Below are 22,171 nucleotides of genomic sequence, written 5' to 3'. Positions count from 1 at the left end.
GTCAGTTGAAATTTGGTACAATGTGCTAGTATATGGCCGTTAACAACCATGCCTAACTAGGACCATATCGGTCTATAGTTATATATAGCCCTAAGATAAATCGATCCCCAATCACACAAAACTTGTTCCATATCAAGTTCATAATTGTATATAGTTCCCATATAAGCAACCCCCATATTTCAATTCTGGCTCTCTACCACGTATGGACTTCACAATTTAGAAAACGATGTTAAGAAGTTTTAAGATACCACAACCCAAGTAATTCGATTGTGGATGGCAGTCTTTCGTAGAAGTTTCTTCGCAATCCATGGTGAAGGGTACATAGGATTCGGCCTGGCCGAACTTACGGCCGTATATACTTGTTTTAATTTATTTCTTTAGCAAATTTTGTCAAAATTTTATTTGTATAGAAAACTTGTTTTTCGTTATTTAGTCAACATTTGATTTCTATCGAAAATTATGTCTGAATTGTATATTTATAGAAAATCTTTTCAAAATTTTATTTCTTTATTTTGTCAAAATGTTATTTCTATAGAAAATTTTCTCAAAATTTTTCTTTTAAAATAAATTTTCTCAAAATTTTATTTCTATAGAAAATTTTGTCGAAATTTGATTTCTATAGAAAATTCTGTCAAAATTTTATTTCTATTGACATTTGTTGTGAAAATTTTATTTCTATAGACAATTTTGTCTAAATTTTATTTCTAGAGAAAATTTTGTAAATATGTTATTTCTATAAAAATTTTTGTCAAAATTTTATTTCTATCGAAAATAAATCATTCAAAAGGTAGCTGATGATAACGTTTCGAAATTTTGTTTGAACAGATAATACTGAAAGATTGTACAAGTGGGCTTTGAATAAACCAAAGGAAAAATTCTATAACTAGAAAAAATTCTGTTAAGGCTGAAAGAACAACGAATATCACCATTGTCCTTGATTTATTTGTGAAATAAATTTTATTATGTCTTTATATTTAGGATTTTAGGAGAAACAAAATCTCATCCCACTAACTATAACAATATACATTGCCTACATAGAAATGATTTATATTATTAATAAATTTCGTCATTGGCTCAATTTTAATGAAATTTCCCATATACATATTCACAACTTCTCTCCACACCGTGGATTATTTACTCATTTAATAGGAATATATTTGTTTAGCTTTCATTAAACACACAAAAAAAGAGTCCATTCATTTAACAATAATTTCTCTCTTACATATTTCTCGTACTACATATTTCATCATATACTTTGTTATAACTAAAATTAATATATTTTTAATAGTATTTACGAAAACATTTCATTTGTTTTGGTTTTTTTTTTCAATTTCAATTTAGTTTTGTTTTACTGCAGTCTTGTTTCTTAAAACTTAAAGATATTTACACATAAAAAGAATTCTATTCACATTGATTCTTTCATCGATGTCGATTTTATGGTTTCGGTTTGAGAGTTTTTGTAGTTTTTACGAGCCCATTTAAACACAACTCTCTGGACCCGGCAAGGTATCTGTTATTATGTGATTACGATTGGTATTGGGTTTTTGTGTTATGGCTAAATTACTGGAAGTTGAGGGTGTTATACTGGAGTTTGGCGATGTTGATGAGGCTGCTGGCGATGCTGTAGCCGCACCATTCGAGCTATTCGATCCCAAGATTGAGCCTAATCCCAAACCTTTGGGTAGAGTCATATGACCCATAATGGAAGCAGAGGATCCTGTTGAACTGGCTATACCACTACCACCAGTTACACTACCAGTTAACATCCCTGTGGCAGCTTTACTCAGATTGTAATCAATTAAACTACTGGCAGTAAGATAATCGGCTATTGATAGTTTTTCTGGGCCCATATTATGATGCGAGGCTGTGGGCAGGTTAGGGGCTTGTTGCTGCAGCCCCTGTTGTTTTTGTTGTTGCTGCTGCTGTTGCATAGCCATCGACGATGGATGTGGCAATGTATGATGATGATTGGTATAATGACCATTACTGAGTGTGTTCTGGATAAGCGATGTGGTTGCATTGTTGGTGGCGGTCAGCGAATGATTACCAGCACTACCACCAGAACTCAATGTGGTATTACTTCCACCATAATTCATGGCCAATGGCAGTGGGTCATAACGTGAAATATCATGACGATTTAGTGCATCGTAAAGTAGTGGTGGAGTTTGATAAGGTTTTCGATTGCTCTCCGAGCCCATTTTCAGTGTACTCGATTGTGAAGGTGGACTATTCAGTTGTTGTTGTAAGGGATCTGCTGCCGATGTGTCATTGTAATTCATTGTGGGTGAATCCTACGGGAAATAAAAATTGAGATAGACCAAAATTTAATTTGCATTTTTACAGAATTTTGTTTTTTTTCGTTTTAATTTTCCGGATTCTAGTAAACTTTAAATATTTCAACAACTTCATGATGTTGTTGATGTTTGTGTTTTTTTTTTTTGTAACTTCTCAATTTGTGTGCAACACTCTGAGGGTTCTTTAGAATTTTTTAGTTTAGTTTTTTTTATGGAATGTTACACCGGAAAAAAAATTTGATCTCTAAATTGTCATTCGATTGAGGTCAACATTTTTTGCCTGAATCTTTCGAAATACGGTATAACTGACAAGATTTGAACCTGCTATTCATTTAGATTGCAAAAATCGTAGCAGTCCGTCTATCTGCCAATGGTTTCTTTCAATAGTGTACTCCTAGAAAATATCACCACTCTAATAATTTTGAAGATTCAAAACTCCTGAAATATATTTGATGAGTTTGCTATCTGTTGATACCGGTTACCATAGATTAGCCACTAAACTAGACAGTTCTGGTTGAATATAGCTCAACGATGAGCCGAATTTTAACAATAGCTATGTGGGCAATAATGTAATAGCTCGAATATTTGCAATACATATCAGTTACCCTGTATTTTCTTTCAACCCCTCATCTGACAGCCGACAGATTTATTCCAGTGAATATTCATGTTATTGTTTACAAGCTTACATGAGTATTTTGATCTGTACCTTTCCAAAAAAAAGTCGTGGTATTGTGAATGCTTTATATTTGGCTAGAAAATCGCAAGTGGTTATCGTAAGAGCCCTGCTACCAGTGCACGATACCATGCTACTGGTAGTGCTGCATCGTATCCCAAAAAGTGGTGGGTAACAACATCAGAAAACTGAAGGCCACATTTGATTGAAATCCAAGATGCAGTGGTAGAAAAATTGCTCGCGAGCTGAACTTATTGCAAGAACGCATCCAACACATTGTGAAAAAAAGAAGTTTGGATGTGCAAGAGCTCAACAATGCACAAAAAAGTTAGACTGGAAAATGCCAAGGAGTTGTTTCGCTTGCACGAAAGTGGCCAGTTACCGAATTTCGTTTTCTCCGATGGGAAGCCACTCCCAATTGAGCAATTTGTGGACAAACGCAAAGATGGGATTTTGAAAATTTCCACCTTCGTTTGGCCACCAGATCTCAAGCGTCGCCGATGGTAATGGTGTGGCATTTGATCACTCCCCGCTAGAGTGATCAAAACTGGTAGATAAAAACCGATGGACCGATTTATCTTCTGACACCGATTGTCTGTTTTCGTGAAAATTTCATTTATGATGGACCCCGATGTTTTCAAGGCCTCAACAACATGGTGTGGTCTGCCGTAATAGCTGATGGTGCTATAGTGATCGTAACCGGTGGATAGAAAGCGGTGTACCGGTTTATCGGTTTTCACCGAATGTTGGTTTTCATGAAAATCCCATTTACGATGGACCGGTGGAACCCGTGTTTTCAAGGCCACAACAATCGGCTATCGGCTTTTCTTTATATTTACACTGTAAAATTGCCAATTTAATGCCAAATTTATCATCTGGGTATTTTAATAGACTGCAATGAAACCTCTTACAAACACGTTCAATGTCCATATGAAGTAAAAAACTTGTTGCCAAATTTTAATAAATTATCGAATTATTTTTGTCAGCGATTTTTTCTGACAAAAACACTAGATTTTCCTTTCAAAATTACGGGGTTTTTGTGAAAACCGGTTATGCTATTTTTTTTTTCGAAAATTAACATCCAACGGTTTTGGAAAAAAATCGGTTTATAAAAAACCGAGAAAACCCTGTGTTTTGATCATTCTACTCCCCACCCGTATTAATCGACGGTGGGGTCAAAATAAATACAGAACATTATCGGGAAAATAAAGACATTGTATTGAAGCCCTCAGCAGACAAGCATTTCAGCCGCAGACCTTGAACATTCCAACAGGACTCACCACCATCTCATTCAGTATGCGTCAAACCAAGAATGGCGTAAAAAGAGTTCCTAGCTTCATTTCTGCCGCCTCCGTGGTGTAATAGTTAGCATACAAAGGGTTCTGTGTTCAATTCCAGTTCCGACCGGACATCAAAAAGCGATCGATTACCCTCTCTCAGTTCTAGTGGTGGCATTTCTGAATGTTTCAAAGCTTCTCTATGTGGTTTCACCGCTATGTGAAACGCCGTTCGGACTCGGCTATGAAAGGAGGTCCCTTGTCATTGAGCTTAACATAGAATCGGGCAGCACTTAATGATAAGAAACAAGTTCACCACTGTGTTAACACAATGGACTGAATAGTCTAAGTGAGCCTGAAATATCGGGCTGTCACTATACCTAACCTAATCTTCTATATAAATAAAATGTTGACAAATTTTGTATAGAATTAAAGTTTTGACAAAATTTTCTGTAGAAATAAAATTTTGACAAAAATTCTATAGAAACAAAATAAAATATTGACAACATTTTCTGTACAAAATAATTTGGCAATAAAAACAAAATTTTGACTAATTTTTCTAGAGAAATAAAATTTTGACAAAATTTCCTATAGAAATAAAATGTTGACAAAACGTTTTTTTTCTGTAGAAATTAAATTTTGACAAAATTTTCTACCGGTAATTTTCTAACGGTAAACTTGGAATCAGGTAGCACTCAGTGATAAGAGAGATGTTCACCATTGTGGTAACACAATGGACTGAATATTCTAAGTGAGCCTAAAAAAGAGGGCTGCCACTATACGTAACTTAACCTTAATTTCTACTTAAAAATGGTGGCCCTAAATTTCTGGATTTCGATCCATTTGATTTTAGCGCCTGGAGTATTTTCGAGAGCAAGGTTGGTACTACGACATACCAAAGTTTCGATTATATCAAAACGGCGTTTCACTGGGAGTAGGCTTTCCGGCCCATTCTGCCCAAGGTATCCAATTTGAACATATTCAAAATCAGATTCTAAAATTTTATGTTATTTCCGATATTGCTTGCGTTAGAACAATATAATTAAAATTAAGTTAAAAAATACATATAGCGCTTTATTTTGATGCATTATATATCGACTACCCTGTAAATCACGATATATACAGCAAATGCAAAATGATAGTCTGCAGATTCAGATTCAATGTCTTTTATATTATTGGTATTACCCATGATATCAAGAGGATGTTTAAATATTGCATCATTATTTTGATAATTTTTCTATCAAACTCCATGACTCTAAATTCCAATGGCATTTTCCAATATTTTAGTTGAGTGATTATTGTAACATCGCAATATATTAACAATTAATTTTTTTCTATGTATTTAAACAATTTCTGTTGTTTATTCCTCTTCAATATGTTACCTATAATTTTTTCTGTGTATTTCACCATTTGCTATTATTCCTTTTATCAAAAACAAAAAATTTTTAAAAAATTTTTTTGACAACCACTATGCCATCGAAACTTACATAGTTTCCTGTTGTTGAATTACTGCCTCCAACACCCACCACACCGCCATTGCCTGTATAGTTAGGGGCCTTAGAGCCTATACCGCCATTACTGGTATTTGTATCTATAAAAATACCACCACCACTTGGACGATTTCCCATTGGTGATGAAGTCACACTGCCCGTTGTATTTTTTTGAGCGCTCAATATATCCGGTTGCTTTTCAATGCCTTGTTTTAGTGTATACGCAACAACTAAACGCTGATGACCAGGACCAGTCTCTAGAGGGGCTGTTACAGTAACATCCATGCCTATGAAGGGAGAAGAGAAAAAAAGTAGAAAAAAAAACGATATTGTAAGGATTTTTTTTCTGCGATAGGGGAGATATACATAAAGTAAAATTGTTAACAGATAAATATGTAAATAAAAGTGTGAAAAACTCTTGAGCCATTAGTTACCCCATATTTAGTTAGTGTTGTCAGGATGTGGAATTTAGAGTGGTGTCCTAGCTTTTAATTTTTAGGTGTGCCACATAAAAATTTATTTGCAATAATTTTCCAGAATTTTAGGTTAGTTTTGGCCTAAACTAAAATAGAATTTCAGCTGTATTTTATATAATCTATGCGGTTTGAGATGTAAAATGACACGCAAAATGACCTATTTATTTGATTTATTTGAATTTGACTTGGCTACAAATTTAATCTAAATTCCAATATGGTTGGTGGAAGTTCGATTACAAAATAATGGCGGAACTTTAGTCCGGTAAGAAGTATAAATAGAATTTTCGTATTTATTACATTTCATATGAAACCTTTTTCAAATCCAGTGAAACCTTTTGGATATGAAATGAAGTCCTTTTCATTTCATGTGAAACATTTTAGTATATTCAAATAACGTTTTTAAAATTCAATTGGCACCGTTTAGTGAAATGGATAATCTGTTATAAGCGATGGCAACCAACTTTCGCATCCTCCTCGATGGAGTTGTCTGCTGCCTACAAATGCCTACTATCTCAGATATTGAACATAGCTGAAGTCGGCAGTCTGCTAACATGACATGAGTCGTACCCATTTTTTGGGCACCTGTAGGTGAATTATACTTTGCTAATCACTGAAAATATCAGTCATCACCTCATCATTATTCACGTTCTTCGGAGCATGTTGGTTTCTAGGTCTCCATAAAAAAAGAACAAGTATGTACGGCCGTAAGATTGCCCAGGCCGAATCTTATGTACCCTCCACCATGGATTGCGTAGAAACTTCTACTATTGATTGTGATTGTGGTAATGCTTACCGATGACAAGTTTTCGTAAAACTTCTTAACACCGTCTTCTAAATTTTAAGTTAGTCCATTTGTGGTATATTAGGCCAAAAAAGCTATGTATAGGTACGTCTACAAATAATTACGAACCGATATGAACTGTTGCGCGGTAATTAGAGAGCCAGAATTGAAATATGGGAGTCGCTTTATATGGGGGCTATATACAATTATGAACCGATATGGACCAATTTTGTGTGATTGTTTCTTAAAACAATTTTCCCTGCAAAACTCAATAAAAATCAAAATGATATCATAATTAGTTCAAGAGTTATATAGATTTCAATTCATGTTTTTAATTCCCAAAAAATGGAATTTAAAACAAGTATATACGGCCGTAAGTTCGCCCAGGCCGAATCTTATATACCCTCCACCATGGATTGCGTAGAAACTTCTACGAAATACTGTCATCCACAATCGAATTACTTGGGTTCGTTATCTAAATTGTGAGTTAGTTAGTTATTTGTAGGTAAGTCTACAAATAATTACGAATCGATATGGACTTTTGCACGGTACGTAGAGAACCAGAATTGAAATATGGGGGTCGCTTATATGGGGGCTATATACAATTATGAACTTGATACGGACCAATTTTTGTGTGATTGGGGATCGATTTATCTGACGTCTATATCTAACTATAGACTATAGATATATGGACCTAGATAGGCATGTTTGTTAACGGCCATATACTACCACAATGTATCAAATTTAAAATGACTCGGATGGAATTTGAAGAGGCTCCAAAACCAAATCTCGGGATCGGTTTATATGGGGGCTGTATATGATTATCGACTGATATGGACCACTTTTGGCATGGTTGTTAAATATCATATACTACCACCACGTACCAAATTTCAACAAGATCGGATTCGACCAATTTTTGCATGGGTGTTTGAGGCCATATATTAACACCACGTACCAAATATCAAATGAATCAGATGAATTTTGGTCTTCTAAGAGGCTCCGGAGGTCAAATCTGGTGATCGAATTATATGGGCGGGCTTGGGCATTAGACAGCAAAAATTTTATTTTGCCCAGAAGAAAAAATATTTGAAACTATTCAAGTGACTTTGCAGCATATGCTGAATTTTACGGTATACATTTTTCTTGCTTAGTTCTCTTGCTTTTGTGTCGTTAACATTGAAAATGTAATCAGCTGCCAAAAAAATTGGGGCATTAGAGGGTTAATGTACGTTTATATGGGGGCTATACTTAAATCTGAACCGATTTAAATCAAACTTGTCACACTTAACGATACTATCAAATATACACCTTGTGCAAAATTTTAAGTAAATCAGATAAAGATCCTGGCTTCTGGAGCCATATAAGTTCATATCGAGTGTTTATCGGTCCAAATTTTAGTTCTTCTATCTTTTCAGCTTTCAAAATTAAACGGCGTAATTTCATTACAAGACTTCACTCTATTAGCTGAATAGTTAAAATAAATACGTTGATATATTTCAACGTTGATTAATTTCAAGTCGTTTCAAAAAATATCTCTTCCGATATATGAGCTCGAGATTGCAAATGTCAATAAACTCCGAAAAGCCAACACTATTTCAATTGAAAGTATTATTGCTTTAGTCTAAATTTCTGAAAATCAATAATCTGGAGGTAGAAAATAGTCATCACATACAGAGCCGATGATGAAAATATTTAGAAATGCTAATCCCTTCAAAACTAACGCCCCCACATCATATTCGAACCATAATGTTTGCCATTGCCGATTGAATAGCTAAAGCTGTTGCCTAAGCATACATGGAAATTTTTTATTCATTGCAAAAACCTATCAACAAAATCCATATATGCACAAATAACCACATGTGCGGGTGTATGTGTGTGTGTGTGAATTTAGTTGTGTGCCACTTTTGAAGTGAACACCATCATCCAACCAACCCATCAAGGATATTTATCCCCTCCCCACCACACACACACACACACACACAAAAGCCCAAACCAAAACCAAAAGCCCTTCAAACGAATGATATCCATTTAAATCCTGGAAAATGTTTGCCATACATACCTAAATGTTTATCCTTGTCATCGCACATATTTCGTCCGCCCTGGCAACGTCGCTTGCGGACGGCCACGACAACAACAAATAGGACAGCAATGCCCACAGTGAAGAGTGTTCCAGTTAAAAGAGCAGCAATAGGAAGGATTGACAAACCCATGCGTCCATCTGAAATGTAAATGGTAAAAGAAATGCCAAATGCCGTCAAAAATAAAAGCCAAATTAAATAGAATTTAAAACCTCGAAATAACATTTTCTATGCTAAACACATACTTAAAACACTTTTCCCTAATAATATTTACCCAAAATCTTGTAGACCACAAAATGCAAAAACACAAAAAATGAAAAAAAACGAGGAACAATCCCAATCCCTCAAAAAAAAATCAAATCATAAAAAAATTAGATTCCGTTATGAGAAAAAGGGACATTCAAAAACAGATTTCATTTTCAATTCCTCTAGAGTTTTGATGTTTTGTGTATGGCTGACTACCAGTATTTATGTAGGGGTGTTCGTGTGGTCTGTGCTATGTCTTTGGGAGTGGTATTTGTTGCTATTAAATGGGATTAAGTATTGTGTTGATGTGGGTGTGTATGGACTTAGAGAAAATAATCACACAGACAGACACTAATTTTACGAGACAATCCATGCGGTTAGGCCTAAAATAATTGTTAATTTTTAAAGTTTTATTTTATTATAATTATAATTATATTTTTTTTATTTTTTATCCCGCCGCCCATCAATATTCGTTGTACACGCAAAGCAATATTTTCCTGGCAAATGAAAATTTACCCCACTGAAAATCGTTTGAAATTTTCTTTTAGCGGACAACGAATTTGTTTGGAAGCATTAAAAAAATACACTGAAAAACATATTTACGTGCTATTAACGTTTACGCAATATACATTTTAGGATATGCAATTTACAAATGGTTAAGAACAAATTTCTTTAAAATAAAGAAATTTTAATTAAAATAAAGCTTGGCTTTCTAAGCTTCAAAAATTTTGTTTGTTTAATTTAGGACACAAAATTTGGAAATTTGCGTCCCTCCGTTGAAGGCGTATGTCTTTGAACTAAGGCAAATTTTCCTTAAAGTAAAGAAACACATATTTGTTTTAAATAAATCGTCCTTAAATTAACTGAAATATTGGAACTTTAGAAACTTTGGAAACCCTTCAAATCTAGGCTAAGACTTATTTTGAGGATTTGAAGTTTTTTTGTGGAATTAAGAAAATAGTTTTTACTTTGAACTATTCGTTATAATTTGGATTTTTAAACGGACAGTATTTTGTACCTGCACTGAAAAAACAGTGAACCCATCTGGAAGAAAAATTTCGGTTAATTTTAGAAAATTTTGAATATTTTTAGAAAATTTTAACTAAACAGAATAACAAACGCTGGCATCACGCCGATGTCATATAAAAAAGTAAATATTTTTCGACAAATTCAAGAAAATTTAGTAGACATAATTAAGTTTTTTTTTTTTTTCAGTGTGAACAGCTTTATTAATATACTGCGAAAGGAGAATGAAAAATATATAAATTACATCTTAATTTTAATTCTTAATTTTAATTTTATTGGTCGTAGATTTAAAGCCAGATAGGTCACTAAAAATGTCTTGAATCAACACCAAAATCCTTAAGGGAAGGTAAAAATCTTTGGATTCAAGTAAACTTTGTTTTGAGTCTATAATTTTTATCAAATATGACGTCTTTTACAGGTTGTACAGGCAATTAAATAAATACTAGCTCATTTTATTATTTCTGGTTTCTAATTTATCTCCCCTCTACGATTTCTATAGTTCTCACCAATTTATCTGTAATACCCCTCACCTGAACGGAGAATTGAACCACGGACCGTTCATTTTGTAAGCCAACACACTAACACCCTAGTCCACCCTGGTCCATGTAGCTCATCAACACACAAAGTTCACTGTAGTCACAACATATATTCAAAAATTATAGTAAAATTTCGAAAGGTTAAATTGTGAATGTGTGGCATTCCATCAAGATAAGCAATTTGTTTTTTAGAAAAGAAAGACGATTGATACGTATGAAATTATAATCCAAATAAAAATGTCTGTATTTACGTCAAATGCAAATTTTTGTAAGGAATAACTTAATAACAAGAAATTAAACATTTCGAATTGGTACAAAATACTGTAAGAAGAGCTATTATTTTTTCTGTGTAGTAATCATAAAACTAGACATTCCTTTTTTTCTTCAAAATGTTCTAGGATAACTTGTACAATTAATCGAAATTATTTCATGAAAAATCATTGACATTTTATTCACCTTTTGCGAGAAATTTGTATCAATATTATTTTTGATTAATTTTTATACCCTCCACCATAGGATGGGGGTATATTAACTTTGTCATTCCGTTTGTAACACATCGAAATATTGCTCTAAGACCCCATAAAGTATATATATTCTGGGTCGTGGTGAAATTCTGAGTCGATCTAAGCATGTCCGTCCGTCCGTCCGTCTGTCCGTCCGTCTGTGGAAATCACGCTAACTTCCGAACGAAAGTAGCTATCGACTTGAAACTTGGCACAAGTAGTTGTTATTGATGTAGGTCGGATGGTATTGAAAATGGGCCATATAGGCCCACGTTTACGTATAGCCCCCACATAAACCGATCCCCAAATTTGGCTTGTGGAGCCTTCCGGAGCAGCAAAATTCATCCGATCCGGTTGAAATTTGGTACGTGGTCTAAGTATACGGTCTCTAACAACCATGCAAAAATTGGTCCATATCGGTCCATAATTATACATAACCCCCATATAAACCGATCCCCAGATTTGACCTCCGGAGCCTCTTCGAGGGGCAAAATTCATCCGATCCAGTTGAAATTTGGTACCTGATGTTAGTATACGGTCTCTAACAACCATGCAAAAATTGGTCCATATCGGTCCATAAATATATATAGCTCCCATATAAACCGATCCCCAGATTTGACCGATCCCCAGATTTGACCTCCGGAGCCTCTTGGAGGAGCAAACTTCATCCTACCCGATTGAAATTTGGTACGTGGTGTTAGTATATGGTCTCTAACAACCATGCAAAAACTGGTCCATATCGGTCCATAATTATATATAGCTCCCATATAAACCGATCCCCAGATTTGACCGATCCCCAGATTTGACCTCCGGAGCCTCTTGGAGGAGCAGAAGTCATCCGATGCGGTTGAAATTTGGTACATTTCGTTAGTATATGGCCTCTAACAGCCCTGTAAAAATTGTCAAATTTTATTACTATAGAAAGTTTTGTCAAAATTTAATTTCTATAGAAAGTTTTGTAAAAAGTTTATTTCTATAGCAATGTTTGTCAACATTTTATTTCCATAGAAAATTTTGTCAAAATTTTATTTCTATAGAAAATTTTGTAAAAAATTTATTTCTGTAGACAATTTTGTCAACATTTTATTTCTATAGACAATTTTGTCAACATTTTATTTCTATAGAACATTTTGTCAACATTTTATTTCTATAGAAAATTTTGTCAACATTTTATTTCTATTGAAAATTTTGTCAAAATTTTATTGCTATAGAAAATTTTGTCAACATTTTACTTCCATAGAAAATTTTGTCAACATTTTATTTCTATAGAAAATTTTGTCAAGTTTTTATTTCTATAGAAAATTTTGTCAAAATTTTATTTCTATAGAAAATTTTGTCAAACTGAATTATATACGTATTTAATCGGCCTTTTTTTTGTTTAATATATACCCCTTATGGACTAACTTACAATTTAGAAGACAGTGTTAAAAAATTTTACGATACCTTGCCATCGGCAAGTGTTATCGCAACCCAAGTAATTTTATTGTGGATGACAGCCTTTAGTAGAAGTTCCTACGCAATCCATGGTGGAGGGTACATAAGATTCGGCCTGGCCGAACTTACGGCCGTATATACTTGTTATCCATAATTTTAGTTCATTTCACTAACTTAGCCATACCTTGTACCACAGTAGTGGTGAAGGATATAATTATTAAAGTCGAGGAAACTTTCTCCGTACATAATAATTCCATGATCTAAGCTATGATTGAATTGGCTTTATTGCCACATATTGTCCAATCGGATGAAAATTGAGCCCCCCTCCCCCCGAAGGCTCAAGATATCAAATTTGCAGATTGGTTTTTGGAAGTTATATATTTAAGTGGTACGATATGGTCTATATCAATAACAACTGTCTGTGCGAAGTTTCAAGCTGTCAGCTTGTGTCGTTCGGTAGTTAGTGTGATTTCAACAGAAGGATGGACGGGCATCACTAGATTGGCTCAAAATTCCCCACGACCAAGAATACTTACACGGACGCCAAAGTTGGTAGAATTCTACCAAAAAAGATAGATTATATACTGTTAGATAGATTGATAGAATTTTTGATGTTTTGACAGATTTTGCTAAATTCAACTCTCCAAATAATGGCGTTTTCTTTCCTTGTAAAAAATGCGCATTTTTTGCATTTTGCCCGGAAAATGAACTTTTTAGGTTCTTTTCTAAACAAAATGGCGAAAGTGCGAGAAGGCTTCGAATTCTGATGTGAAAATAGTGTCACGCAAAGAGGCAAATTGCGGGTATTTTCAGCACTGCCGGCAAACGAGAGTGCTGCAATAGCCCTGTTTGTTCCTTTGAATTATTTTCTGCCCGGTGAAATTATATAATTTTTTAGGTTGCTGGCAACATTTTAAAAATGCGCATTCTGTACAGACAAAATGAAAGCAAAACACTTTTTTCAGAAAAGAAAACACCATAACAGTAACATCAGTTTTCCATAGAAATAAAATTTGGACAAAATTTTCTATAGAAATAAAATTTGGACAAAATTTTCTATAGAAATAAAATTTTGACAAAAGTTTCTATAGAAATAAAATTTTAAAAAATTTTCTACAGAAATAAAATTTTTACAAAATTTTCTATAGAAATGAAATTTTAAATAATTTTCTACAGAAATAAAATTTTCACAAAATTTTCTATAGAAATAAAATTTTGAAATTTTTTCTTTACAAATAAAATTTTGAAAAAAAAATCTAAAGAAATAATATTTTTACAAAATTTTCTATGGAAATAAAATTTTGGCAAATTTTCTATAGAAATACAATTGCAACATCAGTTTTCCATAGAAATAAAATTTGGACAACATTTTCTATAGAAATAAAATTTTCACAAAATTTTCTATAGAAATAAAATTTTAAAAAAATTTTTATAGAAATAAAATTTTAAAATTTTTTCTATACAAATAAAATTTTGAAAAAAAAAATCTATAGAAATAACATTTTTACAAAATTTTCTATGGAAATAAAATTTTGGCAAATTTTCTATAGAAATACAATTTTGGCAAATTTTCTATAGAAATACAATTGCGACAAAATTTTCATTTCGTTCAGATACCACAAAACTGAAGAAATTACTATACCCAAATCCTATGTTGGGAGCCACCGTGGTGCAATGGTTGGCATGCCCGCCTTGCATACACAAGGTCGTGGGTTCGATTCCTGCTTCGACCAAACACCAAAAAGTTTTTCAGCGGTGGATTATCCCACCTCAGTAATGCTGGTGACATTTCTGAGGGTCTCAAAACTTCTCTAAGTGGTTTCACTGCAATGTGGAACGCCGTTCGGACTCGGCTATAAAAAGGAGGTCGCTTGTCATTGAGCTTAACATGAAATCGGGCAGCACTCAGTGATAAGAGAGAAGTTCACGAATGTGGTATAACAATGGACTGAATAGTCTAAGTGAGCCTGATACACCTAACCTAACAGAGATGGTCTGTATCAATCTTTTTAGGGTTTGCGACTGTCGCAAAATTGTAAAGTCGTAAACGTCACATACACGTCGTAAATGTAGTAAAAGTAGCAAACGTCGCAAACTCCAAATACTTCAGACCCTTCAGCTAGGCAGTGAATGATATCCAAGATGATGATTCATGCGAAGAAGTTTCAATTCTCAGGAATGTTCAAAACTTGAGAATAGAGTTATTTCAATTGTAAACTCGAAGCCAGAATTACTATGAACTAATCGAGGGTGCTGTAAACGTGACGGTCGGTACTCGCTCATAGTTAACCTTTCACAAATTACTGCAGAAACTGGAAGGAAGGAAAACTACTTAAGTGTTGCATAAGTGAATTGCTATTTAGAGAGAATTTTATAAAATTACTTTTTGGCTTATTGGAGCCAATTTCCATACTAATCAACAAATTTTAAAAATTGTGGCTAGTCATTCGTTTATCCAACTAAAGTTGGGATAGACATTATGGACCACGAAAACCAAGAATAGTTTGAAGTTGTGAATGAGAGATGTAAATATAGTAAAGTTTTGAATAAATACAATATAAAGCATTTTTTTCGGGGAGCTTAACTAAATTAAATTAAAAAATATTCACAATTTCTTTAATTCAAAACTAGGTTTTCTACACTAGGTTTACGACTTTTGCGACATACGTATTATATCGTTGTTAAGGTCTGGTAAAAGTTAGTACCTTTCTTCCACAAAACCGAGGAACGGATTTTATGTCGCAGGTACACTCATATCTCCCCTGTAAATTTCGAATAGGTCGGATAAGTTTAATTTATTTCTTTTTTTTTATAAATTTACAAAAATTCTCTCATATTTAGTAACTTCTCTAATAATTTTTCATAAATTAAAATGTAAACGTAGCTGATGGCCTTAGCAGCCAATGCTACTTTTCCCTTTTCTTTTTTATCATACATTTACTGTATGATTAAAATAAACAATAAATAAATAAATAAAATGTAAACGAATTTAAATTTACTGATCATTTCATGGTCTTGGTTATTTCTAACTTCGAACCATTACGGATTAACTCATATTCTTAAAAGTTATATACTATGTTGGTATGCTAAAGGATTGGCTTCTCTCAGATTTTCTGGTATCAACAGTTTCTTTCTTTCATGTTTTTTTTTTGGTTGGATGGTTTGAATAAAAAGGATTTCCTTGGGAAAATTATCCCTTAATAATTTGTTGGCCACTAGCAATGGATCTGTGTGTGTGTGGAGTAAGTTCCTCATATTCCACATGAGTGGAGTGAGAATAAAACTAAAACCATTAGGATTTAATGTGGCATATGTTATTTCAGGTTTGTTGCTACTACAACAACAACAACAGCAACTACTACCACTGTTTATACTCTTCTTCTTCTTGTTATGTTGATGTCATTATTTCGGGTCTGATATTTGATGGGATAGCTGTGTGTGTGTGTGTGTGTGGTTCTATGTTTTCCAATGACTTCTGCTTTAATGATACTTACTCTATCCTTTTGGTAAACTTTGTGTTGCCACGCTGATGGTGATGAATTATATGTTTTTAATCCTTAACTATTTGTTATATGTATGTAAGTGTAAACATATGAATGAAAGCATATACATACATACAAGAAACTCATTTTGAATATGTATTTACATTGGTCTGAAGTCATGTGGCCGTAGAAAGTTTCTAGCTGTCATATTAAAAATAAGCTTCAAGAAACTGAGAAGGACTCTAAGATCCTTTTTTGTATTATAAGAAATATTTTTTATAGAACTAAATTTAGATTTTACATACTCAAACAAATTTTTACTTGGATCCACAGATATTTGCCTTCCCTTAAAGATTTTGGTGTTGATTCCGAGCCATACATGAGACTTCTTTAAAAAAGGGAGTATAGACTTTGAAAAATTAATTTTAGTATTCTTTCATTTTTAATCTAATCTATCGATTTTTCATTTTCTTTTTGCGATATATTAACACAGTTATTCATGTATAAAAAAATTTCAATTTAAAAATACAAATTATAACAGATACTTCAAAGTAAACAGTGTTTTCTTTATTAAAAAAAAAACATTAAGCTTAAATGCAAAATCTTTAGCCTATATTTGAAGCATTTTTATCTTCCATCCAATGATTCTCAGTTAATTTAAAGATTATTTCTTTAAATCACAAATGGTTTTCTTTATTTTAAGGAAAATTTGCCTTACCTCAACGACTTACGACTTTGACAGAGGGACGCGAATTTCAAAGATTCGTGTCTTAAATTTAAAGAAAGAAAATTTTAAACCAAAGATTATGAACTTTCATTATTTTAAAGAATTTTGTCCTTAATACTGTGTAAATTGCGTGCTCTGAAATTTATGTTCCACAATCTTTCATATTAAGTAAATATTCTTTTCAGTACATAAACTAACCTCCAAATATATTGGGAGTGCAAAAAATATGCGGGATTTTTCTGGCACCATATGGATACTGCGAAAGAAAAACGACTCATATTTTCATATGATGCGCTAATCAACCTAATTTATGGCTTCCTCGTTACAACGAAAATGCTGATTGGGTAGGTCATACGTGAACGATTGGAACAAGTGGTGATCAGAAGGAGTAATGTATGCACTCAAAAGAAAGTTTACTAGGATCCAAAGATTTTGACCTTCTCGTAAGGATTTTGGTATTGATTCCTAGCCAAAGATGCGGCTTCTTTAATAGAAAGTCATTTTTAACGACCTATCTGGCCTTAAATCTAGGATAAATAAAATTAAATTTAGGATTCAGATGCCATTTATCGAATTTTAATTTTCTTTTCGCGGTATAATAAAGCTATTCACGTACAAACAAATGCCAATTTAAAAGTCCAAATTATAGCGGATACCTCGAAGTAAAAATGTTTTCTTAATTCCAAAAAAAAACAACTTTAAACCAAATATGCAAAATCCTCAAAATAAGTTTTAGCCTATATTTGATTCAATATATAGATTCAATATTTCTGTTAATTTAAGAACGAAAAAAAAAACTTTGACCCAAATCCTCAAAATAAGGTTGAGCCTATATTTGAAGCTTTTTTATTTTAAATCTATAGATTCAATATTTCTGTTAATTTAAGGACGATTTTTTAGAATCAAAAATGTGTTTCCTTATTTTAAGGACGTTTTTCTTTAGTTCAAAGACGTGCGGCTTTAACGGAGGGATGCAAATTTACAAAATTTGTGTTCTAAATTTAATGGAAAAATTTTTTTGAAATATAGATTATAAACTTTGATTTAATTAAAATCTCATTATTTTAAAGAAATTTGTCCTTAATATTTTGTAAATTGCACATCATAAAATTTAGGTTGCATAATCTTTAATATCACGTAAACGTTTTTTTCAGTGTGGGCTGTGAGCTATGGCATACTGTCGTGTAAGTTAACTTTGTTATGGATTTTTTTGATCTAGTTATGTTTGTAAAGGGTGGTTAAATTGTAAGGGCCGATGTTGAATATGAACCACAGCTAAACGCCAAGTTTTTTTCCAAATTTTATTTGACATTTCTCTATTTCAGACTTATTCAATTTGAACCATGGAGAGACACACAATCCATCAACGTGTTAAATGATTCCAAGAAATGGCAACAGTGGATGATCAATTTTCGAAGAAAATCATCTTCAGTGATGAGGCACATTTTCACCTCAGTGGATTCGTCAATAAACAGAATTGCCGCATTTGGGCGAATGAGACTCCAAGAGTGATTGTCGAAAAACCAATGCACCCACAAAGCGTGACTGTTTCGTGCGGTTTATGGGCTGGCGGCATCATCGGGCCGTATTTTTTCCAAAATGAGTCCGTTCAGGCAGTTACTGTGAATGGTGTTCGCTATCGTGAGATGATAACGAACCTTTTATGGCCCGAATTGGAAGATATGGATGTGGACGATATGTGGTTTCAGCAGGACGGTGCCACTTGCCACACAGCTGACGAAACAATGGCTCTTTTGCGCAACAAAATCAATGGTCGTGTTATCTCATGTAATCTCATTGGCCGCCAAGATCATGTGATTTGACACCGTTGGACTTTTTTCTTTAGTATTATTTGAAAGAAAAGGTGTACATCGATAAGCCAGCAACAATTCAAGAGCTAAAGGATGAGTTAATTCGGCACAATAACGGCATAGAACCTCCATTATGCCTCAGCGTCATCGAAAATTTGGACCATCGGATGAAGGTGTGCCACCGAGGTCGTGGCGCCCAATTGGCCGATATTTTGTTCCATACATAATTGAGTAATACCAATATATCATAATAAAATAAAATTACAATAATTTCCTAAATAGTTTGTGTTTTATTCAAAATCAACATCGGCCCTTGAAATTTTAACCACCCTTTATTTATTTAAAATTGTTTAATTTGAATGAACAGAGAAAATATATTTTCATTCGCAGAAAATTGAAATTCAAATATGTATATCGTTTATGTGAATAAATTATGTGTTATTTTTTTTTTTTTTGAAAACTGAGACCGGCTAAGATATTAAACTATTTGAATATACGAGCTTGCTGTGGGCTGGAATGCAATTGAAAAGTGTTGTATATTAAATTTTGGGAGGTAAATAAATAAATTGTTTAGTAAGAATGTGTCCGATAAAAATGTTCACCCTTTTCATTAACTGGAGAAATTCATTTATCGTCATTAAACTTTATCGCGTAATAATGACCACAACAATAAGCAACATATGACCGGACGTTTGTGTAATAGCAGCGATTGACACATAAGTGCGTATAAGTAACATATTTGGTGGCGAGTTTTGATTGGACCGTTGCGTATACGCTACGTAACACTGTCATACTACAATAATCCCATTACCAGCATAAAAATATATAATCAAAGATATAATCAAAATATATTTTCCACAAAGAAATCATTCCGAACTAAATTTTTGGTCGACACGAATTTTAATTGCCTTAGTGGCTAAGGATTCCCTAAATGTGTATAGATGAAATAGGTCAATAATATTACTCAACCTCTCCGAAATTTATACTAAACAATTTTTGTTTTTGTTAAGAGTGAATAATTTAGTCGTTTACTAATTACACTAGTTTTTGAGAAGATACAACATTTTCGGCTATTACAGGGCAATACCGCGGGCAAGGAAATTTGATTATATATCGACACTAAAACTTTGAGCCACTGTATGTGAAATCACATAAACCCTCAAGAGAAATTTCCAAACAAATGTCTTATTCTTGGATGATATTTGTTAATAATAACTCTGTGGTTTTATGGTTTTCTATACGTTTGTATGTGTTCATATACATATTTGTGAACATTTTCTTGAAACATTTTAATCATACGCACACATATATTAGTCTGTGTGACTAACATTATAAACCGCTTACATTTCTTTCATGCCCATTTTCTTTGGCTTATTATAGAACATTTTAATGTACGCATAGACACACACACACACACATACATGTGCGAGTATAAACTTCATTAATCATGATTATGGTATTTTGTAAGTAATTAATCAAGAATATTGGGTTGACACACCAACCAGCAAACACTAAACATTAAATCTTAAGATTTATTGTAGTTAAAAGCATTTAGTGAACTTAGATCATTTAAATTCTAAATAATAACTGTACTTTAGTTTTCTCATATTATTAATTAACCATATACATGAAATGTTTTGACGATTTAGTAATTAAACTTTTCAACCCTTGAATTTTTATGTTGACAAGACTTTCTATTTCGATTTCGGTGGAAAATCTTCCACTATACTTATTGTAATTAATTAGCGTAGAATTTATTTTGAAGCTCACTGGTACTGAAAGCAATATTTCTTTCCTATCACGAAATAGGAAAGCTCTAAATGCTCTTGCATTTAGTTACTCAAAATTCTATCTCGATATAATTCTTGGTTCAAGTAAAAATATTTTGAAATTGTGAAATAATATGTGACCTTAATTATAGGTTATAAGATTTTTATCGTATTAAAGATTTTGTTTTTTATATAAAGAAATTTAGATTATAATAAACATTTCTTAAAAGCTAATTTTTTTTTTCAATTCCTGTAAAAAATATTCTTCCACCAGAAATAATTCAATACTAGAATTTTCTAATAATTTGGCAAGCTTCATACACGAATGCTATGAATAAAATGAAACTGAATTTCAACATTGTTTGTACGATTTATTTCATACAGGGTCGTATACACTCAAAAAAAAAGTTTAAGATTTTGCCTTTCCTTTAAGGATTTTGGTATTGCTTCCGAGCCAAATATGTGGGTTCTTTAAAACAAGGAAATTTTTTGCGAGCTATCTGGCTTTAAATCTAGGAACCATAAAATTAAAATTAGGATACAGACTTCATTTATTGAATTTTCATTCTATTTTTCCGGTATATTAATAAAGCTATTCACGTACAAGCAAATGCCAGTTTAAAAATCCAAATTATGACGGATACTTTGAAGTAAAAAATATTTCCTTAATTCCAAAAATCACAAAATTTTTTAATTCACATCCAAAACACTGAATTCAGATCACACCCCAAAAAGTGATGCAAATTTAGTGCAAAGGCTGTAGAAAAGGTGAACATCCGCCCTATGACAAGCCCATGTTAAATTCATCGCCTCTACGCCAATTTTGCACAAATCTATAAATAAGAGAAAAGTTTTATTGTATGTGGCTATATCAAGCAAAAACAAGTATATACGGCCGTAAGTTCGGCCAGGCCGAATCTTATGTACCCTCCACCATGGATTGCGTAGAAACTTCTACGAAAGACTGTCATCCACAAATTTCAACTCACATGGTTGTTAAATATCATATACTACCACCACGTACCAAATTTCAACCAGATTGGATGAATTTTGCTTCTCGAAAAGGCACCGGAGATCAAATCTGGGGATCGGTTTATATGGGAGGTATATATAATTATGGACTGATAGGAAACAATTCCTGCATGGTTGTTGGATACTGTATACTAACATCACGTACCAAATTTCAACCGAATGTGAAGAATTTTGCTCTTCCAAGGTGATCCGGAGGTCAAATCTGGGGATCGGTTTATATGGGGCCTATATATAATTATGGACCAATATCGACCAATTTTTGCATGGGTGTTTGAGGCCATATATTAACATCACGTACCAAATTTCAACTAAATCAGATGAATTTTGTTCTTCCAAGAGGCTCCGGGGGTCAAATCTGATGATCGGTTTATATGGGGGCTATATATAATTATGGACCGATATGGACCAATGTTTGCATTGTTGTTAGAGACCATATACTAACACCATGTACCAAATTTCAGCCGGATGGGATGAAAATTGTTTCTCTTAGAGGCTCCGCAAGCCAAATCGGGGGATCGGTTTATATGGGGGCTATA

The 22,171-nt window shown here is 33.1% G+C and overlaps 1 protein-coding gene across 1 annotated transcript in view; it reads right to left on the bottom strand.

Moving 5' to 3' along the window:
• Positions 1-1,370: 1,370 nt before the first annotated feature.
• Positions 1,371-22,171, bottom strand: part of side-III (sidestep III) — a 710,109-nt gene continuing 689,308 nt past the window's right edge. Inside the window, exons 14-19 of the mRNA XM_075303796.1 lie at positions 9,051-9,209; positions 5,732-6,021; positions 5,049-5,197; positions 3,740-3,859; positions 3,001-3,112; positions 1,371-2,291 (exon numbers count right to left, since the gene is read on the bottom strand). Coding sequence (XP_075159911.1) covers positions 1,479-2,291; positions 3,001-3,112; positions 3,740-3,859; positions 5,049-5,197; positions 5,732-6,021; positions 9,051-9,209 — 1,643 coding nt within the window. The 3' untranslated portion in view covers positions 1,371-1,478. The remainder of the gene's footprint in view (positions 2,292-3,000; positions 3,113-3,739; positions 3,860-5,048; positions 5,198-5,731; positions 6,022-9,050; positions 9,210-22,171) is intronic.

This window comes from Haematobia irritans, chromosome 1 (assembly GCF_050003625.1).
Source record: "Haematobia irritans isolate KBUSLIRL chromosome 1, ASM5000362v1, whole genome shotgun sequence".
NCBI classification, from domain to species: Eukaryota; Metazoa; Arthropoda; class Insecta; order Diptera; family Muscidae; genus Haematobia; species Haematobia irritans.
The sequence above is the reverse complement of the archived record's forward strand: the minus strand, read 5'-3'. Positions and strand labels throughout refer to the sequence as shown.